General features: G+C 39.6%; 3 protein-coding genes and 1 pseudogene across 5 annotated transcripts in view; 3 read left to right on the forward strand and 1 right to left on the reverse strand.

Annotated features, from left to right (window-relative positions):
• The first annotated feature begins 1,051 nt into the window (after positions 1 to 1,051).
• LOC145483474 (uncharacterized) overlaps positions 1,052 to 27,268 on the forward strand; it is a 60,153-nt gene continuing 33,936 nt past the window's right edge. Inside the window, exon 1 of the mRNA XM_081461980.1 lies at positions 1,052 to 1,994. The gene's annotated coding sequence lies outside the window, so the exon portion shown is untranslated. The remainder of the gene's footprint in view (positions 1,995 to 27,268) is intronic.
• Positions 1,938 to 3,915, forward strand: LOC145483472 (uncharacterized). The gene is made up of 2 exons (XM_081461979.1): positions 1,938 to 2,074; positions 3,385 to 3,915. The coding sequence occupies exons 1-2, from the start codon at positions 2,008 to 2,010 to the stop codon at positions 3,660 to 3,662; spliced, it is 345 nt and encodes a 114-aa protein (XP_081318105.1). The 5' UTR covers positions 1,938 to 2,007; the 3' UTR covers positions 3,663 to 3,915.
• LOC145485381 (tauropine dehydrogenase-like) lies at positions 7,304 to 8,750 on the reverse strand (annotated as a pseudogene). The gene is made up of 2 exons (XR_014049197.1): positions 8,033 to 8,750; positions 7,304 to 7,681 (listed from the first exon to the last, which is right to left on the reverse strand). The product of XR_014049197.1 is annotated as a tauropine dehydrogenase-like (transcript).
• LOC145483468 (uncharacterized) overlaps positions 17,092 to 27,268 on the forward strand; it is a 14,200-nt gene continuing 4,023 nt past the window's right edge. The window contains exons 1-2 of one of the 2 annotated variants that reach the window (XM_081461975.1): positions 18,005 to 18,276; positions 18,367 to 18,476. In XM_081461975.1, coding sequence (XP_081318101.1) covers positions 18,194 to 18,276; positions 18,367 to 18,476 — 193 coding nt within the window. In that variant the 5' untranslated portion in view covers positions 18,005 to 18,193. Of the gene's footprint in view, positions 17,389 to 18,004; positions 18,277 to 18,366; positions 18,477 to 27,268 lie in introns of those variants that run through there. The other variant, XR_014048925.1, reaches the window with a different exon arrangement.

Below are 27,268 nucleotides of genomic sequence, written 5' to 3' on the forward strand. Positions count from 1 at the left end.
ACTGAACTGGACTGGAATAGTAAAACGCGGACTAGTAAAACGAGGACTCGTAAAACGAGGACTTGTAAAACGCAGACTAGGACAACGAATTGGTAAGTCGAATTCCGCATTAATTGTCTTAATTTGAACGAACATCTCTCATCCAAAGAACTTCAAATACTAATCAACTGTCTAACATACTTAGAGCCACCAAGTAACAATACATCCATTCCATGCAAACAAATCTTGCGTTCTATTAAATAAATTACAATTAATTTGGCTGCATTAAAAACTTCAAATTCTAAACTTAATGTGGACAGCCAAAAATATTTTTCTAACAATATTTTTGTTTCCCGTATTTTTTCCGTCGTTTGCGTTCCTTTTAGTAACAATTTCAACCGCTTTCTTTTCCAGCTACAGTTATCGATTGGAACGATCATCTCTCACCCGAAGAACTTCAAATTATTCAAATTATTCTTAACAAGAGAATCAGAAACATCTGAAATAAAAAGTCAACAGGAACATGGTTATCATATGGTGTCATGATCTTACAGATTGCAGTCACACTAGACCTTCGAAGATCATGCTTTCCGTCACGCAAGGTGTCACGTGAGGAGGCTTAACCTTTGCTTTCATTCTGAGAAAGGAACAATTGCATTTCAGCAATAATTTCAACAGCTTTCTTTTCCAGCTCAAGAGCAAAGCTGTGCTGGGTATGTTATCGTAAATTTAGAAAAGGGAACTGTATGGTTAGCAAACTACGAGACGGAAAAGAGTTTGTTGACCTTCGATCACCAAAATCGCGCCAAAATTCGGAAACATTTTCATTTGTAATTGCCACGCGAAGATGGCGGCTTGTTTCAAGCTATCATCTCTCGCTAAAAAGCCAAGACCTCCATCTTAATTTCTGGAGTTTAAACGGAGTGAAGATGAAGTGAGAATAGAAGCAGAGCTTTGCAAGTCCGCGTTTCACAAGTCCATGTTTTACCAGTCTGCGTTTTACTAGTCCACGTTTTACAAGTCGGCATTTTACAAGTCCGCGTTTTACTAGTCCGCGTTTTACTAGTCACCGTTTTACAAGTGTGCGTTGTACTAGTCCTCGTTTCACTATTCCGCGTTTAACTAGTCCCCGTTTTACAAGTCCGCGTTTTACAAGTACTCGTTTTACCAGTCCGCGTTTTACAAGTCCGCGTTTTACTAGTCCACGTTTTACTAGTCCGTGTTGTACTAGTCCCCGTTTTACAAGTCCGCGCTGTACTAGTCCTAGTTTCACTAGTCCGCGTTTAACTAGTCCGCGTTTTACAAGTCCACGTTTTACAAGTCCGCGTTTTACTAGTCCGCGTTTTACTAGTCCGTGTTTTACTAGTCGCCGTTTTACAAGTCCGCGTTGTACTAGTCCTCGTTTCACTAGTCCGCCTCTTACAAGTCCCCGTTTTACAAGTCTGCGTTTTACTAGTCCACGTTTTACAAGTCCGCGTTTTACTAGTCCGCGTTTTACTAGTCCGTGTTTTACTAGTCGCCGTTTTACAAGTCCGCGTTGTACTAGTTCTCGTTTCACTAGTCCGCCTCTTACAAGTCCCCGTTTTACAAGTCTGCGTTTTACTAGTCCTCGTTTTACTGGTCTGCGTTTTACTAGTTTGCGTCTTACAAGTCCTCGTTTTACAAGTACTCATTTTACAAGTCCAGTCCAGTCCAGTCCAGTCTAGTCCAGTCTAGTCCAGTTTAGTCCAGTTTAGTCCAGTCCAGTCCAGTCCAGTGTAATGGACGAAACACAGGATGCAGCGTGAAATAGCCTGAAAAAAGAGCCATTTCAATGGACGTCCGGGATCAATGGTATGGGTATTGTGATTGGATGAATAATCAACATGCCACAGAATTTGGCCAATGGGATGTTGCCAAATTGTAAATCTTAGCAGTGACCAAGCCGCCGACTCACAGAAACTAACCAGCGACGCCAATAGTAAACAGCATCAACCGAGCGCTGAGTGATTGTAGCCAAACTAAACACCAGTAAAGTTTTGGAAAAAAATGAATAAGACATCGTTCGTCTGTTTCGTTCTGTTGCTGGGAAGCATGTCTCCAGTACAAGTCAAAGGTTAGTGCATCATAACATTTAATTCCGACTACGACAGTGCAAATTCAGTGAAGCGGCAGACAACTACCTCTACAGCCAAACTCAACTCACTGCTGTGCCTGCAAAGGAACGTTTGGATGTTTTAGTCTATATTCCTCCTTAATCCTAAAATTCTGTTGTTGATATATTTGAGGTCTTAAGAGCTTTTCGACATCTGTTTTCCTATTTTGTGTAGCAAATTAGTCCATGTAGAGTTTGCTCTATGGCAACGCTGAATGTGCAGTTGTTGCAATTTGTTTTCTGAAATTTGGAGGCAGGTAATGACCGAGAACATCTCTGACTAACGCAAAAATTAGATAGTATCAATAAAAGAATCAACTTTAGTCTAGTAATGTCTGCAGGATAAGAAAAACATACAATTCTGAGCACCAGATTTGCAATGTAAAGTTCTGCAACACTGCGTTTTCGTGGAATCTCAGTGCTCAGTTTCCGAGAAATCATTCATTATGGATGCAAAGATGTACGAGATGTGATATGTTCACTACAGTTCGAATATCAAAGGTGTTGTGTTACCTCTTATCTACTTCAGTATATCAGTTAGGCTTTGAATGAAAATTTACGCATAACTTGGAAGAATTTGCCACATATTTATTTCAGTTCAGCCCCTTGTTAGGATACGCTTATGATTACTATCCGAAGGAAAGACCGTGATATGATTTACATTAGTATGACCAAGTATAGGCGTTCTTGATCCCAGTGATCAAACAGGATCCTTTAATTGTTCCATCATGTAGTCAGTGTCTGTTGTTTTTAGCACTTTCTTTTCTCCGCGAAATTAACGCTTTTACATGTTAATCAACTTTGCTAAAATAATTTGCCCACTCTGTGAAACAACTAAGACAACATGTAAACACCATATACAAATTATTCCATGTTGAGCTTGCACTATGGCAACGTTGAATTTAAAGTTATTCAGTTTTTTTCTGAAATTTGGAGGCACATAATGACCAATAACATCTCCGACTACCGCAAAAATAAGCTAATATCAGTAAAAGAACCAGCTTTAGTCTAGTAATTGAGTAAGCCCTCTCTTAGTTACTCAACACTGTCCCGAATTCTTGAAACGTCGACATGCTCATAAAACTCTTGTATACCTGTACCTTTCCGATACTTCCAATGACATCAACAAGAGGACCAAAGCACGATTTTTTCCCTTCACTAGATTTTCTTTAACGATAAACCTCCCAGCTGATTTTCAATTTTGACACAAACTTGACAGCTGTCCCAAAAGAGCTGTGTATCGAACGAATACTATCTGTCTTATTCAACAGGGTGGAGCTGGACAGATGTGGCCTTGGCAAGAGTAGCGGAAGTTGCTGCAGTAGTGGCCGCACCTGCTGTTCTCACGGCAGTGGGGTTCACTTCCGCAGGAGTTGCCGCGGGATCCCTTGCAGCAGCGACTCAGTCAGCCGTTTACGGAGGATATGTGGCTTCTGGAAGTGCATTTGCATTAGCTCAGAGTGCAGGTGCCGCTGGGATTGGCGCAAAAGGAGCAGCAGCTATTTTCACAACCGTGGGAGGAACTACTCTGTACGCTAAGGAATACTAGCCTGGCATTTAAACAACAGTTCTGATGCTCGATTTGATGGTAGAACAGAGCCATAGACTATGGCTGTTTTCTTCTTAACTGGTTTTTCCTCTTTATTGTACAGATGCCGATAAGCGCTTTTGTTGTTTTATTTGCCAGCTAAAATTCAGAGCATTCGTTAACAACTATTGTCACATCATGACATGAAAAATTTTCAGTGAATTCAAAGTCGATTTCAAAACAATTATTTTCTTCAGTAGTTGATTGTATTCATTTTGGTACATTTTATCCAGTATTCGTTTGATTGTTTAAGTAATAGCTGAATAGTTGATATTAAATAAACAGAGCACTTCTTGGCTTATGATTCTCTTAATTGTCGTTTTTTTAATGTGTTAAGGTCAAGTCATATGTTGCTCTCTTTGTTATTCCAATAATGAAACGATTCAAAGAAAGGGAAGCAAGACGTATCCATCGAAAAGTTGCGAAGTGTAAACTTTCATAGGGGCTGATATAATATACAGTTACTATACGTATGGTTTGGTCATAGGAACTTCACATGAATAAATCGTTATAATAGAGAGCAACGTTAATGCGCAAAACAATTCACGCCGTGACAAAGGTTAGTTTTACAATAACCGCCAATTTTCTCACGCAGTCATTGGGTTATTATTTTTGTAGTCAACAGGAGAACAGACATTTACATGACGCCATGGCGCGGGTAAAGATACCTTTCCGGTACCTTCGGCGGCATCTCGGGCGAGTTTGGTCGAGAGATGGCTCGTATTTTGGAGAGACGAAGTCGAGCAAAAATACTCAAGGCGAGACCAAACGGGGCTATAATGCGGTACGATTAGGTATTTCCCTACTCCAGCCACATTAACGGCCATATCTAGCCTGCGATCTGGCGTTGTTTTTCCCAGCATGGGGAAGGAGAATAAGAGAACGTCTGATACTTAGCTCTTATTAACCGAGCTGTAGGTCTGTATGGGAGAATCTTGACCGAGGTCGTGAGTACAGACCGAACGCAGTGAGGTCTGTACACACGGCCGAGGTCAAGATTCTCCCATACAGACCGACTTAGCTCGGTTAATAAGATGTTTATTATATGGCAAAGAAGAAAACTTTAATTCGTTTAATGTAACTGGTTTGCTGACAGTTTGCTTGCGAACAGCGATGAGCTTAACTTAAACCTGCCGAAATTTGCTCGTCCTCTTTACTTTGTTTTTGTCATCAAGCTTTTTGGCACTTCCATGAGAAGAAAATAAAAGAAATGGTGTACATTTTTGTATTTTAGTTTGCTACTTTTTCAACGCAAAATGAAACCGGTCTAGCTAGATGCCGGTCTAGATGGGAAAATCTAGACCGCGGTCAATATCGATTTCAGCCAATCAAATTCGTGAATTCGGTAGTTCCCAGTCTTTGTGAGACACAGCCATATAATAAAATTACTTCATGAGTCGTCTGCCTGTAGTCCAGAAACTGGACCTTTTTCTGATTGGTCGTAAAACAAAAGAATCTTTAAGCCCGCCTTTCTGATTGGTTACGTGATTGGATATCTCCATTCCGGTGTAAATTTCAAACACGATCACGAAGCCAGGCGGCCGCGGATATAGATATACTTGTATAAAGCGAATTTTCAGCCTGGAGGCCGTGATCTTCAGCGGCTATAACTTCGTCTCTTCAAGATTTTATTCACAATGGAATGCATCCGGAAGATCAGAAGTTTTGGCCGTGCATCCGACATGATTTGGAAGAAACGTGTGTAGTTGACGCAGTTGTGAGGAGTCCCCAGGAATATATTTGTTCTAATGTTTATTCCCGGACTTTTAAACACTTCCGATAAAAAAGAGATTCTCATGTTCCACCAATTTTTCAATGCATATTTTGTTTCTTGACGGTAACAGAGACATTTCAACTTGCTATTTCTTTTGCCTGGAAAGTAATCATGTACATTGCGCTTTGTCGCTTGAGCGCTTCCAACCGGCCTCAGGAACATGTTTTCAGTAAAATCTGATTGGCTCACATTTATAGTATGTAATAAGATCACATCGCTGATGATAGGTAAGGAACGAAGGGGCGACAGGCGACTCGTGAAGGAAATGTATCAGGTGTTCTTTTTTGCCCTCTTCCACCGTTCGTCAGAAAAAGAAAACAACGCCTGATCGCAGGTTAGGCCATATCAGGCCAGTAACCTGATATCGCAGAATACAGTTCAACCCCTATTAAACGGCTACCCTCGGGCAAATGCATAGTGGCCGCTTAAAAGGGGTTGGCCGCTTAGTAGAGGTGAAAACAACAGAAAAGCCCGCATCGCAACTTTGATTACTGGCCACCTAATATAGGGGTGGCCGTTTAATAGGTGGCCGCTTCATAGGGGTTGGTAGAAGGCTTCTAATTGGCTAATTTGCTAATTGGGCCATTTAGACGACAAAACAGTTGTGTCGCAGTAAGGCGTCAAAAAGACAGTTCCTTTGGATATGAATTACTATGAACACTCGGGGTTACCAAGGATTATAACCAAACGGTCGTTTTCTGTTGTCTTATGTTAATAAGCTTTCTTGTTTTGCTTATTAAGGTAATTCCCCTGAAAAAAAGTGACAATAGATTTTTGTTCAAACATTGTCCACTGAATATTTATCATAGGATAACTTCAATTTTGAAATAAAAAAAGGGGGGTACCCACGCTCATTAAGGAGCAGTGAGGCATTGAAAATGCCCCATTTTAGCATTATTTAATACTTATTATAAGAACGCATTCCCAGTAATTGTAAAATCTTTGTGAGCCCAGACTCATAAGAACACGCATTAAGCTACAGTCAATACATTGTGTCGGAAACAAATAAACATTTTAAGTTTGATTCAGACAGAGATTTTTAATCCTTGATTAAAAATTTGAACCAAATTTCTTGACGTGGTTACCGACTGCAAAATGGAAAAGACCACAGTGTATCTGCTATTTTTCTTATTTATTCAATTTCCAGCAATAGAAATTAGATCAGTCTTTTCTCACGCAAAGCTTCTGATTAGTTGATTACAATGACTGGAAAAAAAATTGGGGTGCCCGTGCTCGTTGGTGAGCTAGAGCCATTTTTCAACTGACAGAGATCAATATCAGGGCAAATCCGTCATGTTTTCAATATGCGCGTGCACGAACGCGCGCTAATGACGCCATAAATTATGCGCAGTAAGGATGCGCAATGCAAATGTGAGGAATGACCTTAAAAATATCACGTCAGTTGTTGTCAAGAATAGTGGATGCGCAGACTGCTTTGACACTGCTGTAGCTTGTGTGCCAGCTCTCTTGGCAGCTGTGACAGTAGGGGTCGGCCGACTCTGAGAGCTGCTGATTTTATTAGGGCAGATGCATCAGAAAATGACATTAATTTTATAAGAAGCGTTAGGGATTAGTTCTGGTGTTTTTTACACGAAACACAACAGAAAGCGTTCAACAATGTCCAATTTATTGGAACATTCACAACAAGTTAAGTACCCTTTTTCATATTATATTTCATAACAGGATTCATAGAATAAAATAATCACATCAAGAACTAATGTTGAAATTGATGAAAACAGTTTTAAGTTCATCGGCAACAGTCAACAACTCTAATACGATTTGTGGAAAATCTGATTTTGATTAAAGGTGAACAAGCAAAGCCAGATGTCTACAAGATCGATTCCAGAGAAGTGAATCCATATCTCTGCAGTGTTCTGGATGAAGTGATATCTTTGCCTTGGAAGTTTGAGTTCACGAGATATTCTTTGCCCATTTTCTCCTGACACCATGTAAGCACCTTGTCAATATTCGGCGTTTCAACTTTCAAAATTTCTGCAATACCCCGGATGACAGCCAAACCGTTGGGGATATCCTCCGTCATGTAACGGTACGTGAAATCTGGCACGAATTTGCCGTCTTCGGTTGTCTTGACTGGGTGTTTCAAGCCTTGGTAGGCAGCATTTGTCTGCATTGCTGTGTATAGGTTTGTCTTATCGGAGATATCTTGTAGATAGCATCGCATGTACCACTGGTAAATGTGGACAACCTGTCGGAGAAATGCTATTCAATAATTATGGTTCTAGTCTTATTAAGTTCAGACTCATGCAAAAACTTCAGCTGTCAATTACATCCTCCCCGTTTCCTAATTTCGATCAAGGAGAGCTGGAGTTGGGCAGGGGTGCAAAAAATAGAAACTCAAAGAGAAAGAAGACCCAACAATACAGTGCACCCAGCTATAGGGAACAAGCTTAAGACGATGCCAGTTATAATGAAAGGGGAACAACAAATTTCCAAGTCTTTATGGCTAGAGACGCCAGATGATATAACTACCACCAAAACTAAAGCTATTAACAAGAAGCAATATGGTTCTAAAATACGCCAGTGATAATTATCTTACGTTAGACATGTCAGCTCCTGACTTCTCCCCGACAACCCTAGCAATCATTACAACCTCATCTGATACACTGGAAAGAAGGTTCGCAGCTGACTTAGTCAGGCCATTGTAGAACAGAGGTGGCTGATCAAGTGGATTTCCGTCCCACCCCTCCCACTGACCATACAGTATTGACGTGTGCAGGCAGGCATTAGTGCTCATTAACTGAACACCCAACAGGTGACCAAAAACGATCAGTTTAGGGAGGGGACCCAGGAGCTATTGCAGTGTAAAAACAGAGTCCTTCTGTGGTTCCACGCCAGTTCCTTTCTGTAAAACAAGGCCAACTACAAAAGTTACGAAAAGGTAAAACATTGAATGGGAAGAAACTCAGGCTTTATCGGCTGAAAAGTCAAATTGACTGTTAAAGCATGAATTGATCTTTGTATGATTTCAATTTAAAAAAACCCGAGCTGAGTCGAATTGTCTATTTGTATTCTGTTTGTTCTTAAGCAAAAGAGATTTTCCTACGAGGGGAAAAAGGGAGGAAAAGGCGAGGAAATTCGTTAAGGTATCAATATACCCCAAATGACCATCATTGGTTGGGACCGCTTTGCGGTCAAACATTACTCGCAAACCCCAGTAAAGTATATATTTTCTGAAAGCTTAAGAATTATAGATTACCAAGGTATATTCATTTAAATGAAAAACTTAAGGTTTTCCGAATATAAGGCTCTATTTCCCAAAGCACAGAGGTTCACTAATCAATGCAAGTTCGTTTCCGGTCGGATTTTAGCGAAAGGACGCGATCAGCATTGCTATGTCTTCTTGACACCTTTTTCTAACACTCGGTGTCGGGAAATTTTGATTAATTGTTTACTTTGTTTTTTGCACGCGGTTAAACTTTGAGAATAGATAAAATATGCATTCTCTTCTCTAAAATAGTCATAACTTTTGAAAGAAGCAAAACATAAAAATTCCCCGACACATTCCTCCGGTTTTTGCGTGACTATTGGGCAACATTCCCTCCAAATTTCAGCAGAAACGTTGAAAAGTCACCGGAAACGAACTCAAAACGTGCGCTTCACTCGCTGAAATTTTCGTCTCGAGATACCAAGAAAAATATACTTTGGGGCGTTGTTCCGGTATCATGAGATAATTACACCTATCATAAAAATCATAATTTCCTCGATTGTGGTTGGTTTAAAAAAGTCCTATTTTCTAAGCTAGTTAGCCTGAATTTCAGCCACCTCCTCCGCTCGCTAAGTCACTCGGGGAGAGAGACGTCTGAAAGCACCGGGCGATAATGATGTCCGGTGACGTCACGAGTCAAATGTCGTAATTTATGCAATTTTACTTCAAGCTTTCATTACAGCGGTTATCAATCACACGCGACCTTCAGCACAAAAGCGTCTAGAAAAAACCTAAGTTTTAGTGGACGTCAATCATCTCCGCCTCCTTACCGACTGTATGCAAAATTTACAAAAAAATTATCGTAAATAACTCGTAAAAATTATCATTTTACTTTCAGTATGCTCGGCTAGCTCACTAAATACACTGGCGTTAAATATTCCTTGAAATTTGTAACTGAAGACGGGCGGATCGGGTTTCTCAACGGCCATTCGCGTGCATGAATGACCCCGAGATCAAGCAAATCTACACACGAACTAAATTATTTCTGTACGTATTTGTCTTGGGGCTACGGACTTTCTATAAACCCTATAATTTTGTAACGTAATAAATTATAAGTTTTATAGGTTAAAGTATTGTTCAGTCCGTAGCCCCAAGAAAAGTACGAGCAGAAATAATTTTCTCGCTCGCGTGCAGATTTGCTTGATTTCGGGGTCATTCATGCACGCGAATGGTCGTTGAAAAGCCCGACAAACGTCTTCATTTATAGATTTCAAGGAATGTTCAATGCTACGGTATTTAGTGAGCTAGCCGTACACGAGGATACCTAAACTTCGAGCCAGGATCCGAGCCAGGATTCGAGCCAGGATCCGAGCCAGGATCCAAGCCAAGATTCGAGCCAGGATTTGAGCTAAGATCCGAGCAGGATTAGTTAGGATGAGCTTTCTACGACATGTCACGTGACCTGGTTTCCTTGTTTGGGTTACCCCTTTTGTCTCGTCACAAGTCATGCAGAGTAACGCGTAGGAAGTGTTATATTCTGTTGTGCTGTTTGTGCAAGTGTTTTGCCACATACATTACACATATACTGAAATCTGGAAATTTGAACATTTAATCTTATATTCCAGAAAGTTTGAAAACTAGTACAGGGCTCGAAGAAACCCCCGTCCGCTCGTCTGGGACAAGTACACTTTACTCTCGGGCAATTAACTTTGCCCCACGGACAAGAGACGGCCGGCAAACCATTAGCCTGCGTAGTAAGCGTTTCTGTGGGGTTCGGGAGCAAAGAATTACAGCGCGAAAAATGGAGCGAGTAAAAGAGGGGGAGGGGGAGAGGGAAATGGGGCGAGAACCAAAAAAAAGAAAGAAGGGGGTGGGAGAGCCAATCTATTGCTTTCTAAAGGCCTGCATCGTCCTAAATGGACTGAACAAGAGCTTCCTACAACGAGAATCGATTGAAATTCAAACAAACCAGGCCATAGTTAGCAGTAAGCGAACACTCAACATGTTGTCGCTACGTCAATTATCGCACGGAAGCCACGCAAATAAATTTCTTCCGCGCTAGCGAATCACAGACAGTTCTGATACTTAGCTAAGCCGAGAACGCCTAAAATTGATAAAACAAGGAAATTCTACTCACGATCAGCGCTTGAGCTCATGTTCTTCTCTCTGCTCGTGGCCATGTTTTACTCGCAAATAGCAATGTCCTGGATGTACTTCAATTTTGTCGAGCGTGGAATGGCACATCCAGATTTCAACACATTTTTTTTCTAAGTTGTTAGCTACATCAAAGTTCAGAGCAAATGACGCCAACAGCAGCTAGAAATGTCTAGTCCATTGCACGTCTAGGCCCTAAATCGATGTGGCTAAAGAGTTTTGCTGTCTAAAGCAAGCACAATATTATCGCCACAGGGCAAACGGCCTACTGTTCCGGGACTAAATGTGACCCGAACAGTTTACACATCTCCTCAGGCCCGCCTCACGTACGATAATGGACGACGCTTACTAGCAAATCGTTAGACTTGGGCCTTATTGGACTTAATGATGTCCTCGGGCAGACTTCCTTTAGACAGCAAATACACAACGCTAATCGGTCGCTCCTTGTCAGAGTCACCGCGCGAACTGAATTCAGACGAGTGTAGCCTGGGCTAAACTTAACGCAAATTGAAAAGGGGGTGTGGGGGGGGGGGGGTTTGATAAATAATGAAAAAAAATACCTAAATAAATGAAACATGCGGCAAGGAGTTTCTACATTTCATGCTAGGTAAGATTTACAAGCTGCTGAAAAAAAACAACAAATAAACAAATGAAAAAAACAACTAAATCAAAAAACACCTGATTCAGTCTTTAATACCGTTTTCATAAATCCAGACATATATTTCAAGGGAACAAGACTGCATGACCCAGAAAGGTCGAAAAACGAGCGTGTCTAATTTCTGTCGATCTTTCTAAAACATTTAGAGTCAAACTAGGGAATTCCCTGAGCAGTTTAGGACATTCTGTGCCAATATATGTCTGAATTTATGAAAACCGTGTTAAAGACTTTGCACCAAAATAGCGGGCATGTTTTTGGAAAATCGGTTAGAAAATGTACATAAATATGTTAATTTTTACGAGTGCACCGCTCCAAGGTTTCAGACATTTTTTCAGGTACATTTTGCACACAGTAGGCAAGGAGGCGGAGATGATTGACGTCCACCAAAACTTAGGCAAGACGTCTTTGCGCTGAAGGTCGCGTATGATTGATAACCGCTGTAATGCAAACAACGGCGAGATAAAATAAACTACTATGCTTTCGTTTGAAAAACGACTGTGCTGCTTTGAAAGTTCAATTGCCACGAGTGGAGCCATCTGATATATTAAGGACTTTCCATATCCCGTAAGCAAGGTTACGAATACATGGCTTCCGCTAAGAAATTCTGAAAGTGTCTTTTCTTGTTGCGGATTAAGTTTTTGAACCCCAAATGTCGAGCATACACCAGAAACGGCTTTGAGTCTTGTTGCGTTAGCTCGCGATTTTCTTCCGCCATCTTGAACGCGCGAAGTCTGGCAATAAAATTATTGAAACTAGACGCTCTAAGAGCGTTTACTCGGGCTTCTTACCACAGTATCAAATCGTACTTTACGAAAACGCGTATTGGACACAATCATTGCACATAATTTGCATAAACTTTCAAGTTGTGTATTTTGCGGATAACTTCCAAGAATTTGCGACCCTTAACGCAGTTTATGAAGAAATATTCAAGCTACATATTTTTATTGAATCAAGTCAGACACAGTTTTCTAAAAGAATTGGCGATTGCTAAGACAGCTAAATATATTTGAACTACTAGTGAAATAACTGGCTAAACTATCGTCAATGCAGATTTTCCTTAGGACTTGGCAAGAACATTGGTTCGTCAATAATCCCGCACAATTCCCCGCGCTATCGAAGGTTTAATTCTCCTGCACAATGTGCCTCCAAATTCACACGTTATTTTTTTTTCCTGCACGCTACTAGAAAGCCAACTAACTTGGAGGTAAGATATTTAATTCAGTTACCTAAAGTCTTTGGAGAACGACATATTTTGCGCGGTGCAAGAAACAAGTCGGCATGTTTTTAATGAGCTTCGAGTCCAAAAACGTTTTCGTATTTAGCTCGTTTTATTGCAATATGATTTGTTTGACTGCAATGTTCTAAATAATAACAGCAGTAGCCACATACCGTCATCGACTGCCTATTTTTTGCCTGTGTTTTCGTAGATTGAACTCATACCGCAAACTATGGAAACCCCAAAGGGACAAAAAAAATTTTGTAAATGGGAGTTTGGTTTTCGAAAATGGGAGCTTGTTTTACGAAAATGGGAGTTTGTTTATCGAAAATGGGAGTTTGTTTTTCGAATATGGGGGTTCCTATGGAAGCCCCAAAGGGACATAAAAATTTTTTTGTAAATGGGAGTTCGGTTTTCGAAAATGGGAGCTTGTTTTACGAAAATGGGAGTTTGTTTATCGAAAATGGGAGTTTGTTTTTCGAATATGGGGGTTCGTTTTTCGAAAATGGGAGTTTGTTTTACGAAAATGGGAGTTTGTTCTTCGAAAATGGGAGTTTATTTTTCGAAAATGGGAGTTTGTGTTCCGAAAATGGTAGTTTGTGTTCCGAAAATGGTAGTTTGTTTTACGAAAATGGGAGTTTGTTTATCGAAATGGGAGTTTTTTTTCGAAAATGGGAGTTTGTTTTTTCGAAAATGGAAGTTTGTTTTACGAAAATGGGATTTGTTTTTCGAAAATGGGAGTTTGTTTTTCGAAAATGGGAGTTTGTGTTCCGAAAATGGGAGTTTGTGTTCCGAAAATGGGAGTTTGTTTTACGAAAATGGGAGTTTGTTTTTCGAAAATGGGAGTTTGTTTATCGAAATGGGAGTTTTTTTTTCGAAAATGGGAGTTTGGTTTTTCGAAAATGGAAGTTTGTTTTACGAAAATGGGATTTGTACGGAAGCCCCAAAGGGACATCCACTTCTTAAAAATGGTATTTTTTTTTTGTAAATGGGAGTTTGCTTTTCGAAAATGGGAGTTTGTTTTTCGAAAATGGGAGTTAGATTTACGAAAATGGGAGTTTGATTTTCGAAAATGAGAGTTTGGTTTTCGAAAATGGGAGTTTGTTTTTCGAAAATGGGAGTTTGCTTTTCGAAAACGGGAGTTTGTTTTACGAAAACGGGAGTTTGCTTTTCGAAAACGGGAGTTTGTATTTCGAAAATGGGAGTTTGTTTTTCGAAAACGGGAGTTTGTATTTCGAAAATGGGAGCCTTGTTTTACGAAAATGGGAGTTTGTTTCACGAAAATGGAGGTTTGTTTTTCGAAAACGGGAGTTCGTTTTTTCGAAAATGGGAGTTTGCTTTACGAAAATGGGAGTTTGTTTTTCGAAAATGGGAGTTTGCTTTTCGAAAATGGGAGTTTGTTTTACGAAAACGGGAGTTTGCTTTTCGAAAACGGGAGTTTGTATTTCGAAAATGGGAGTTTGTTTTTCGAAAACGGGAGTTTGTATTTCGAAAATGGGAGCCTTGTTTTACGAAAATGGGAGTTTGTTTTACGAAAATGGGAGTTTGGTTTACGAAAATGTGAGTTTGTTTTTTCGAAAGTGGGAGTTTGTTTTACGAAAATGAGAATGATGATAAAAATGATTGACAGGCCAAACACGACTCCTATTGGTCAAGATAGAGCTAGCCAATGGCGTAATGTACTTTTCGATCCTGATTTGTTTGCGCGTGAATAGCTACATTTGAATCATGTGGTGCCAGAACGACCAAAGGAGGATTAGACATAAACATCGAGCTTGAGAAACATAAGCTCGATCAGATAGCTGCAAAAAACATTAAAATGTCTCAAGATAAACGTATAGCTTTCTTGAAGTAAAGCTACGGCGTCTCCGAAGAAAAACGTACGAGGGCAAATATGATATCCGTGACAACAATCTCTACTGACTACTGTACTTGCAAACAGTTTTAATCACAGCCGGGCCAGGCGTCACAATATAGAATGCAAGTAAACAAAACATGTTCACGGTAAATTTCGTATTTTGGCCCTTAAAAGCAAATACTTGGAGATTTAACAACATAGCTTGCAATATAAATGAGCCAAAACAATGTATAAACACATGGCAAATTACAGAGGTGTCAAACTCGACGAAGTGACATGCAGATAACAGCGGAAATCATGCCGACCTATGACCTATAAAAATTTGCCATAGCACGATCTAACGGCTCAACTCTACTTAAATAATAACAATAATAATAATAATAATAATAATAATAATATTTAGTGAGGGAATCCAACTCGCCAAAGGCGGTTTTCAGTGGAGCCCTCCTAGACAAAAATCACCTAAAAATGACATAAATAAGAATTACTCCTTATAACACAGCATGAAGTGCCCTTCATAAACACGAGGGAAGCGACCAAAACAAAGCCGGGTCGAGTGACCGAACAGAGAACGGCAAACGTACAAGTATCACGAACCGTAGAAGTCGTGAAGGCCAGTCAACCCTATTTTACACTGAAATGTCGTCAAAGACACACAAAACAACGAGGTCGAGCTTGAAACAAATAAGGATTGAAAACTTTACATTACGCCATTGGCTAGCTCTATCTTGACCAATAGGAGTGGTGTTTGGCCTGTCAATCATTTTCATCATCAAAAAAACCCTCCCATTTTCGAGAAAACAAACTCCCATTTTCGAAAAACAAACTCCCATTTTCGCAAAACAAACTCCCATTTTCGCAAAACAAACTCCCATTTTCGTAAAACAAACCCCCATTTTCGTAGAACAAACTCCCATTTTTAAAAAAAACTAACCCCCATTTTCGTATAACAAACTCTCATTTCCGAAAAACAAACTCCCATTTTTAAAAAAACAAACTCCCATTTTCCTAAAACAAACTCCCATTTTCGAAAAAACAAACTCCCATTTTCGAAAAAACAAACTCCCATTTTCGAAAAAACAAACTCCCATTTTCGTAAAACAAACTCCCATTTTCGTAAAACAAACTCGCATTTTCGAAAAACAAACTCCCATTTTCGAAAAAGCAAATTCTTAATCTCGAAAAACGAACTCCCATTTTTCATAAGTGGATGTCCCTTTGGGGCTTCCGTAGATTTGTTTTTCGAAAATGGGAGTTTGTTTATCGAAAATGGGGGTTTGTTTTTCGAAAATGAGAGTTTGATTTTCGAAAATGGGAGTTTGTGTTCCGAAAATGAGAGTTTGTTTTACGAAAATGGGAATTTGTTTTCGAAAATGGGAGTTCGTTTTACGAAAATGGGAGCTTGTTTTACGAAAATGGGAGTTTGTTTTTCGAAAATGGGAGTTTGTTTTTTCGAAAATGGGAGTTTGTTTTTTCGAAAATGGGAGTGATGATAAAAATGGTTGACAGGCCAAACAAACTCGTATTTTCGAAAATAAAACTCCCATTTTTGAAAACCAAACTCCCATTTTCGTAAAACCAAGTCTCATTTCCGAAAAACAAACTCCCATGTTTAAAAAAAACAACCCCCATTTTCGTAAAACAAACTCCCATTTTCGAAAAAAGCAAACTTCCATTTTCGAAAAAACAAACTCCGATTTTCATAAAACAAACTCGCATTTTCGTAAAACAAACTCTCATTTCCGAAAACAAACTCCCATTTTCGCAAAAACACACACCCATTTTCGAAAAACGAACTCCCATTTTCGAAAAAGCAAATTCTTAATCTCGAAAAACGACTTCCCATTTTTCATAAGTGGATGTCCCTTTGGGGCTTCCGTAGCAATCGGCTCAGTTGTTATCTCACGAGAACGTTTCGAGCGTGAAGTTTGCTTACCTGGCTGGCTTTCAAGCAATATAATCGGTGGACAGACCCTTTCTGAAAACGATCGACATCTTTGTATGTGAGATGAATGTATCAGGCGCGATTCTTGCCAAAACTTTCTTCGCAAAACACCGCATTCTGTCACGAAGAGCGAGCCGTGAATGTCGCGTTTCTCGTTCCCAGTTCCCATGGTCTACGCATGGAACGCCTGGGACCATGACCCACCTTTTGACGACCAAAACGCTAGCATTTTAAGACTCGGGCTCTCCTACGGAAGCCCGAGTAATTATTCGAGTCGGGCGAATAAATTAACACGGCAACAAATCAGAAGCACTACCAGGCTTTTGGGTAGTGACATCACCGGACAGCATTATCGCCCAGTGTTTTCAGACGTCTTTCTCCCCGAGTGACTTAGCGAGCGGAGGAGGCGGCTGAAATTCAGGCAAATTCAAAGTTCAGTGTAGTTTAAATCAGCCAATAACATTCAAAATTGTAGTTTAAATCAACCAATCTCAATTTCAGAGCGACATCAACCAATTTACCTCTCCTTTGTCAGTCTTTTAATGCAAATTTCCCTTTTCTTTCATAACTTGGCTATTATTATTTCCTCGGAAATTATAATTTTTATGATTAATTGGTAATAAGACTTCGTGTCGTACAATTCGGTCTGTAATCATACTCGTGATAACCAAATCGAACTTCCGTTTAGCGGTCGTCCGATTTTCTTATCACTCGTATGATTACAGAGCGAATTGGTCTCTACTCAGTCCTATTACCATAACAAAACGAGTGAAAATAACCACGCGTTGATCGATAAAGCGTTGGCTCATCTTACTTAAAAATATAGAGCTCGTATCAGTTAACAAAGAGTCTCAAATGTTGCATCCGGCGAGAAATATCCTTTGCAAGATCTGAATTCCACCGCTCGTGAGTCCAGGTTAGTAAGAAAATAATTTTCGCTCCTGTGTTTCTTCCGTTCGATTTTTAAAACGTCTTAGCTTAGAGATGCCGCCGTGGACAACGAAAGAGCGAAATCGTAAACAACGTGAAGGAAATCCACCAGAAACTGATTGAGTTGAGATTTCGAACGTCGAAAGCGCCAATGAAGTTATGCTTAGAGAATGTCAAACGTCTTCCTCGCCCATTGCAAGCAATTTCTCCTGCTTGAGCAGGAACCTTTGTCGCTAGCAACTAACGCATCAGCCCAATTCTGATCGAATGTTTTTGAAACCTTTTCCCCGACTGTTTTCTCCGTGGTGTTTCATTCGCACTTGCAAATGTACACAAACTTTGCGTTTCTTCGACGACATATTTAAAATTGAATCAACAATCTGCAAACGGAAAACGCTCCGAACACCTCGTCGACTACTAAACAATAACGTTTAAAAATGGAACCTACATGTACGCGGAACTTTTTCATGCAAATTTACTTCTCGAGACAACCCGTTGACAGTTATCAATTAGAAGTAATTAATTCAAAGAAACGTTTTTGGTTTATAACTTTGCTTAGAATCAGTCTTTTTCATAGAAATTGTTTTTAAATGAAAGATCGCAATAACATCTCTCTGAAAAAACCAAAAACATTATTTTTTGGAAAAATAGTCAGTTTTTGGGTATACTGATACCCTTAAGTCCAGTTATTTTTACTTAGCATTCTTTTGTGCAAAACACTTCCAGCGAAAAATTAATTGACAAATGAAATTGACATCAAATGCATCACGTGGGGCGTGACGAACGCACGCATGCTCGATGGAAAAGAAGACAGTTTCATAATTCAGTTTTCTCTCTCAATTGGCGAAGGAGACAACTGCTTGCAGGGTAAGAGGTGAGTCAATATCTCGTTAAATTCCACAAAAACATCTATCGTTAAGGCACCCAGAGATGGCTGACATGTTTTTAATGTTTGTCTTCAAAGTTCACACACGCTTAAAGTTCTGACTGGAAGGTGGAAGTGCCAATGTTTTCTTCGGAGAAAAGTCCAAAAATGGTTCCGCCGGACAAATGTCATTCGCAATCCCCTGGAAAGTGAGTGCTAATATTTTCATTTTCTTTAAAACAAAGTGTGTTTGGAAATTAATGTTTCTCAGTTACGAATAATTTTCGAAAGGTTATGGAAAAATAGTGCCAAGAAGTGTTATAATTGTAGCCATGTGTATTTTGTCTCTGAATATTCATTGTTTTAAAACTAAGGATGGGAAAACGCATTCAGTATTCAACGCGAATCCAATCATTGCTTGTTGTCGGAATTTAACTCCGTCGATTGACCGATCCAGCAAACGAAGTAGTTTAGGATTTTTTCCTCGAAACTGTTGGAATAATTAAGAATTATTCTCCTTACTCTCGGTTAATATTCTGTCACTATTCAATGGCGGCTCTGATGGAGGTGACTGTTGCTAATGTTATATCATCGGTCTTGGACGATATAACAAGATCCGTCTTCTGAGATAGCATTGTCAAGATCCGATTCTAAAACATTGCCAAAATGCCAGTTCACGCCATCCGTGTTACGCGTATGACATGAGATGATAAAAAGCCAACTATATCGCGGACAATAATCCCGGCTGTGTCGTCCTCTACCGGTACACAAGTAAATAACCATTCTGTTTGTTTGTTCGCTTGCGCTTGTTTGGTTTTTGTTTAGGTCGGAGTCCGGGACTTTTAAGTCGCGATGTGTTTGGTTCAGTTCTTGTGTCCCTGTACAATAGGAAAGTTCCTGGCATCAGTTGGATAACATCTCGTGATCTAGTTTGAGAGACTTTATTCTTTCATTGTTGCTTTGAACAACTCGACGGAGACAGACTGTTCGTTGTCCCCGGGAGTTGGCTTGTTGGATTTAAAGTTGACTACCCCTAGTGAATGGGCATTTTTAGTAGCCCTCAGCTTGGTGTGTGCCACCATAGTTGCAGTTGTGGCTATAATAGTATCAAGTCAAGTCGAGTGCTAGTAAATGATGTGTATTATCATTTGTATTAAGTAGTGTTTATAACTTCAATAACGAGTCGGAAATACTAGCATTTTTGTATGCTAATCAAAATCCGAGTTTAAATAAAGATATTTATGTATGTATTACTGAGTGGAGAACGCGTTAAGAGAAAACAACAATGTAGAGTGTTGAAATGTTAAACTAATCTCACTGCTGTGCCTGCAAAGCAACGTTTGGATGTGTTGGTCTCTATTCCTCCTTGTTCTGATATATTTGAGATCTTAAGAGCTCTTCGACATCTGTTTGTCCTATTTTGTGTAGCAAATTCAGTAGCCCATGTTGAGCTTGCTCTATGGCAACTCTGAATTTGAAGTTATTGCAATTTTTTCTGAAATTTGGCGGCAGGTAATGACCTAGAACCTCTCCGACTACCCCAAAAATAAGATAGTATCAATAAAAGAACCAACTTTAATCTACTAATGTCTGTAGGGTGAAAAGAACACGCAATTCTGAGGACCAAATTTACCAAATGTAAAGTTCTGCAACACTGCGTTTTTGTGGAACTCAATATTCAGTTTCCGAGAAATCATCATCTTAATTGACGTACGCGTCTGTTCGAATGTCAAAGGTGTTGTGTTACCTTTTTTTAGTATAACAGTTAGGCTTTGAATGAAAATTTACATTTACCTTGGAAGAATTTGCCATATATTTGTTTCAGTTGCTAATTCAGTTCAGCCCTTTGTTAGGATACGCTTATGATTACTACCCGAAAGAAAGACCGTGATGTGATCTACCTCAGTAATTGCATTCTGAATCCTTGAATTGTGCCATCATGTAGTCAGTGTCTGTTGCTTATAGCACTTTCTTTTCTCCGCGAAAAAGAAATTATATACGATAAGACTTTTACATGAAATCAAGTTTGCAAAACTAACATGTGCTTTGAAATCAAGTTTGCCCCTTCTTTGAAAATAACTAAGACAGCATGTATTCCCATGCACAAAGGATGTCTAATAAATAGTGTCTACAACTGATTTACTCTAGAACTGAATTAGTCGCCCACAAAACTCTTGAGTCGTGGAGTTGAGCTGTCTGTTAAATTATTCTCAATGCAGCGTGAATGCGTATGTCTGAATGCCCGTAATTATATACGATGTTACCATAACATATTAGAACTATCCCGCTTGATCATGGTATGCTAAGTCATCACCGATCCACTAAACCCTTCCAAAACGAAACTTAAGAATAATTAAATGTCGTTCCCATGGAATGAAAGGTGATGTTAGCGAAAGATTGACTAAAAGGATCGAGGAACTGGGTGAAAATGAAATTGAAACCATAGTTTTATCAACAAAACTGTTATATCGACGAACAAAATCAGGTGAATGAAGTGGTTGGCTTATTTCAGAACATACTGTTGACAAAACGACAAAACGACAAAAATGAAACTATTGCCGTCTGTCAGCGTCATCAGCTGTTTGTACAGTAGGATACAAATGTTTGTATTTCTGGTAAACAGTAGGATACGTTTTTATATTTTTGTGTGATTTATTCAAGGATTAGAAGAAAACAACACGAAATCCGGCGGCCACCCCAAAACGCAGACCATGCAGACTGCAGACTGCAGACCGCAGACCCTGCAGACCCTGCAGACTGTGCAAACTGCGTACTTTTTTTTTCTTATTCTTGTTTTTGCATTTACTTTTGACTCGCATATTTTTTGGTTTTGTTCATCCACAGGCAACGCAAACTCGGTCCCTATGGCAGTTTTGCTTTAATGGCGATTTAAACTGCGAGTGGTCCCTCTTTCGCTTAGTCCATCGTGCGTGACGCATAAGAAAACCTCGAGGAAAAAACTTCATGTGAACATTTTCTTCGTCGAGGTTTACTTACGGTCATGTTCAACTAAGCGAAATAGGGAATACTCCTAGTCTAATGGCGATTCTGTACTTTGTGTAGGAAACGAAGCGATTTTTGGGACGAAGTCGCTTAATTAGAGTCACCGTCCTTGCTTTGTTTTACGAATCACTTAAGAGGAGAATGAAGACTTAGAAAATCGAAAAAAAACAAGAAAACAAATTGGACAAAATAAATAAAACCACAAACCCGTCAAAAATTGATGCAATTTGCGCCCAGAATGTATGGAAGTTTATTTTTATGTTTGATATTAGTATATTTAGGACCGGTAAAGGGAATTTCCCATGGAAAGTTTATTAAACGCGTGAATCAACAATCAGATGCTGAGTTTGCGCCGCCTGTGGATAAATAACAAACGTTATGGGACATATTGAACACCATTTTGTCATTAGAGGCAGAAAAAGTGGGTCAAGTGTTAGAAAAAAAGTACTCAGTCTACACAGTCTGCATGGTCTGCACGGTCTGCAGTCTGCAGTCTACAGTCTGCATGGTCTACGTTTTGGGGTGACCGATGGCACATGGGCTTTTACACTGAAGGGAGATCATTATTATTCGGAGGAATTTTCTGAGATCGAGGGAGTTTATTCGGTTTTAAACGAATTATTGTTGCCAGGAGGTTCACTGGTGAAATGTGAGTAGTGATATTCGCAAAGGAAGCCCCAACGTCGTTGGTGTGTTAGCTTCTTGAGTTTCAATTTCAAGTTGTCCGTCCGAAGTGTAGAATTCCTTAGGAAATAATCTACTATTTGGCACGGAGGTTCCGTACAAATACTGCTGGTTATGTCGGTAATAGTGATTTTCTAAAACCGTGACAGATTTTATTCATTTTGCTTCCGTGACTTGAAAGAAGGAAGGGAGGCAGGAAGCAAGAAAGTAAGGAAAGAAGAAAGGAAGAAATCTTGTGGCAACTGTAAAACCCCACATGTTACATAGCATTGTGAATTTTTATTGCACACATCCAGCCCGGCTGGCTGCATGTCTAAGGGCACACAAGGTATAAGCATGTCACTTTTCAGGGTATAGATCGTTTTTCACTGTCACGCAATAAAAAAAAGTCGAAATCCATTAAGCGGAAAAAGCTAAGAAATTGTGATGTTGTATAGGATAACTAAATAAGATAAAAAGGCTCAAAATCATGAGATAAGTATATATATTTTTCAACAAACTCGATCGTAGCCTTGTGTCACGCACCTCCATAACCCTGAAATTCAAACTGCCCTGGTTTCCAAACGAAGCACGCTATTAAGCTGTAAAATTGTAAACAGATATAAATATACCGCCTCTTATACCTGATGAGGATGAAAAGTTTGGAGGCTCTTTAGTTTTGGATTTTAGAAAGTGATGACGTCACGTGAAAACGATCCATAGTGTTTTATTTGGATTTTTGGTTCAGTTCTTGTGTACTGGTACACGGGGAAAGTAACTGAAATCGTTTGGATAGCATATAATGTCTTATTGTCCAGTTAGAGATACGTCATTCTTTGCTTGTTGTTTCCAGAAAATCCATGGTTGACAAAGGCATTCGCTGACCGTGGCAGTTGGCCCGATGTCAGCAACAGTGAATATCCCTAGTGCTTCTGTAGCATTAGCAGTCGTCGCAATGAATTGTGGAACGGCAATTAAAGTGGTCAGGAACGTCGCAAAACTGATTCAACATGATAAAAATTGGTGGACAGTGCGTTTAGAGAGGCAGTAATGTAGAGAACAGTGTGTTGAACTGTTTTCGTAGTTCATTTAGGATTCAATCACAGTAAACTGTAGCGCTTTGTTTTTCTGTAAAAGGATTTTTAAAAACGTAGTAGTAAAACACTGAATCAAGAATATCTCTAGAAATATTGGAGCGGTGTACAGAAATGACTAACGGCCTTTTAGTAAAGCTTGAAAATCACGGCACTATTCAGCCATATTACATAAGAATACAAATGCTAAGCCCATCAGATTGCAGCATTATTTGCATTGATGTACACTTAAAATTCAATAAACAACATCAGTACTATTGACGCCGTCGAGTCCTTTCTCCGGCCCACACCCCGTGTACGAATCAGCTTATGAGAAACATGTTGTTAGTGGACGATCTTGATTAGGCAGGCGAAAAACAGCAGACTACATTAAGCCAGGGTTTGGATTGCTTTACCCCTACGTATTTTAAATTTAATACTTTGGTGAAAATTAAAAAATTAATATTTTTCGGAAACCAACATTCCATGGTTTGCTTTGCTTTGCTTTGCTTTGCTTTGCTTTGCTTTGCTTTGGTTCATGGTATTGTCCCTTTAACCCTTTGAATACCAACTACGCATATATGCGTAATTAATGGTCGTGCTCTTTGTACCACTTGTGACGTCATCAATTTAAATGTCGTCAGATATTCTTGATAAGTAGATAGTAGTGCTCGGCTAGGCCTTTCCGCACAATGGTCAGGTTTAGATATCGATGACATTCCGACGTCGCAAATCGAAAAACAAGGTTATCAGTTTTGGTGCAAAAACCGTGGTAAAATGGTCCACAACGCCTATGATTGATAAAGGTCCATTTCTAGGCTTCGCCCGTAATTAACATCCAACTTTTCACTGCAGCCAGAAAGAACATACAATGCAAAAGGCAGCCAGTGTAAAAGGGCAGAGAAAAACAGAAAGGAAAGGGCCAACAAACGAAATGGAGAACGGTTAATGGCAAAAAAAAAAAAAAAGTCCAGATTTTGGCTTATGCGCATGCCCGTAATTGAAGTTTTGCTCAATTTTGTACCTAATCCTCGAAAAATCTCTCCTTTTAGTAAAAAAAAGCTTTTTTAGCAAAACTTAGGCTTATTTAGCGTCATGGTAGCTAAAAAACCTGACTAAACGGTTAAAAACGGTATTTTTTGGCGAAAGTTTGGTATTCAAAGGGTTAAATACGATCAATACGTGACATTATGCTGTTGGTTATTGCGTTACAATTTTAACCGTTTGTAAGACAATGTATGAAAATGCTTCAAAAATTGCTCTAAATGCTACGTGAAGAAAATAGTTTCAATAAATTTCCCTTACCTTATGTTTTTATTGCGTTATTTTGATATCTCTCTCAGCCTTTGCGGCAGCGACCCAGTCAACAATCTATGGAGGTTGTGTGGCCTCTGGAAGTGCATTTGCATTAGCTCAGAGTGCAGGTGCCGCTGGGATTGGTGCTAAGTTTTCACAACAATTAATTTTTGCAATAACCGCCAAAGTTCTCGCGCAGTCATTGGGTTATTTTTGTAGTCAGCTGGGGTAGACACACTAAGCTGACGCCATCGCGCGGGTATTTCCTTTTCGTTAGCTTTAAGAGCGGCACATCAGGCGGGTTTGATGGCTAGTCTTTTGAGTAGACGAAGTCCAGCCAAAATACCCATGACGAGACCAAAAGAGACTGAAATGCTATCAAGCTTACAAAAAGGGTACGAATAGGTATTTACCGTTTCCAAATTTAGCCACGTTAAAATCCGGCCATATCAGACCAGTAACGTACTTGATATCGTAGAACAGTAAGGCACAAGGCTTTTGATTGGCTAATTTGCGAATTTGGCTCCGGCGAATTTGCGGCTCAGCAAGGGGTAAAAAAGAGACCCTTAAGATACGAAATACTTTGAGCACACACGGTTACCAAGTAGTTTATCCAGACGTTCGTCTTCTCTAGTCTTTTGCTAAGCTTTATTGTTTTCACTTATTGAAAAATATCACGTCAGTTGTTATGTTAAGCACGGTGGAAGGGCACACGGCTTTGACACTGCTGTAGCTTGTGTGCCAGCTTTCTTGGCAGCTGTGACAATAGGAGTCGGCCGGCTCTAAGAGCTGCTGATTTTATTGAGGACAGACGCATCAGAAAATGAGTTCATTTTAAAAGGAGCTTTACGTCTGCTTCACACTTGTGAGATAAGCACAAGCGTTAGCACAAGCATAAGCACATGAAAACGCTACTGTGCACCGGGATGAAGTAAGCACAAGCAAAAGCACAAAAAAGAAACATTTTTCTTGAACTTGCGCTTAGGCTCACTTTACTTGTGTCATGCTTATTTTACAAGTCAAAGCCGGCGTAAAATTAGCACAAACATATAAAGCGCAAAGTTCAACAAATCGCCTTAACGTCCATTCCGACGAGGGAGAAGAGTTGATTAGCGGAGAGTGCGCTATAATTAAAAGAAAACAGTGTTGTATTGTTTTCTTAGTTCATACGGGATCGTTTTGCATTAAACTGTAGCACTGTAGAGGTACTTCGTTTTTTCAGGGAAAATTTAAAAGGGCTCTAAAGCAATAGCAAAATAAATGTAATGGAATGATTAATGTATACGGCCGTTTGGTACTTGCGAGTAACTGCACTCTTTTAGATAACATAATTACATGTGCTCGTTTACGACCCGCAATGCCAATAAATCGCAATTGCAAATAAATGCCTTGAAGATGCAAACGGAAGCCGCCTGTATAAATATCCAACATTTAAAGGTACTTAGTGAGGGTATTTTGAGTTATTTTGGCCAAGTGAAAAATTTTATTTAAATTGAAGGAAACCTGAACATTATAGTGTACTAAGATAGAAAAACACTATCTAGGTACGGTGTCTGACTTTTAAAAAATTTCTCGCATAAGTCTTTCCCCACCAAAACAAAATCAAGCACAACCTAAATGTGGGAAAAATAATTCATGTCCCAAAAACGGTCCAACTCCCCGCCCACCCTCCTGTCACGCTTGATTATAGTAAGCAAAGTGGACAAAGATCCACCAAACCCTTTCAAAACGAAACTTATTATGAAAGATGATGTTAGCAAGTGACTGACTAAAAAGATCGAGGAACTACATTTTATAAACAAAACTGTTATATTGACGAACAAACTCAGGTGAATGAAGTGCTTGGCTCATTTCTGAGCATACTAGTGGTAAACACTCATGATAAGTCAAGTATTCTGGGCCAAGCGCTAGCTCAGATATCTATTTTTAGGGCAAATTAAAAAGAAATGTGGGCCTTTATATAATAACCCAAGTTATTCTCCAATTTTGATTGGTTCTCGCCTATGATCTATTAGAGGACAGACGCACGATTGACGTCATCATTACAAGTTTTTTTCCTTCTGTGTTTTAAAATGGCGAAAAGTTTTGAGAATTTGGATAATATTTTACGTGGCTGGGCAAAAGATAAGGTACAAAAATGTCGTGTCGAGGCATTCAACAGGTACGAGAAGCAGGAAGAAGAAAGATAAAACCGTTTCTTTTTTAGAAAATCACTCAGAAAAAATACTCGAGCAGTCTCAGTCGTCAGACTGTCGAGCGAGACTAAACCAAGCACAAAATTGGCTTTGGTAAGCCGAGAACAACTGCTTTATCTCGAATTTAACAAAGCCAATAAACAAAACGTTTATGAAATTAATTTATGAAATCAACTTCTCTCGGTCTCAAAATAATTGTTGACACACTGATTGACGTCAGGAATGAAACATCAAAACATCACTTCTTAAAATCAGTTAAAATAAGCACATAACCTTGGTTTCCGATGCGAATGTTCCAGTCCGTTTGAGGGCACAGCAGCGAGCAAAGTATAGCTCACTTCAGCTCACGGCCAACTGTATCGCAGCTAAAAGGTGTCTCCGACACTATTTTAAACTGATTCAACCACAGAAGACAAAAATTTCCGCCGTCACTAACGTTCCTTTCACCCAAACCTCGAATCGAATGGCCTCCAGTTGACGGCAACCGCAAGCACAGGCAGCCCAAGCTCTCTCTATGAACCACACAAGCAACACAATATGGCATCGAATTATAAGGGTTTATATGGGATTTTCTACAAGATATCCATGGAGGTAGTTAAAAGTGAAAATTCTCAATAAAAATGGCTTACCTTATTCCATACGTGTGTTGTTTGCTCCTGGTGTGGTTATTTTACCGATAGAACTTGATTTCAGCGACTTTTTTGAATTCCGATTTTCCCTTTATAAAGAGAGGACAAGGCGAAACACCTCAGTCGGAACAGCCTGCCGAAC

This window comes from Orbicella franksi, chromosome 4 (genome assembly GCF_964199315.1).
Source record: "Orbicella franksi chromosome 4, jaOrbFran1.1, whole genome shotgun sequence".
NCBI classification, from domain to species: Eukaryota; Metazoa; Cnidaria; class Anthozoa; order Scleractinia; family Merulinidae; genus Orbicella; species Orbicella franksi.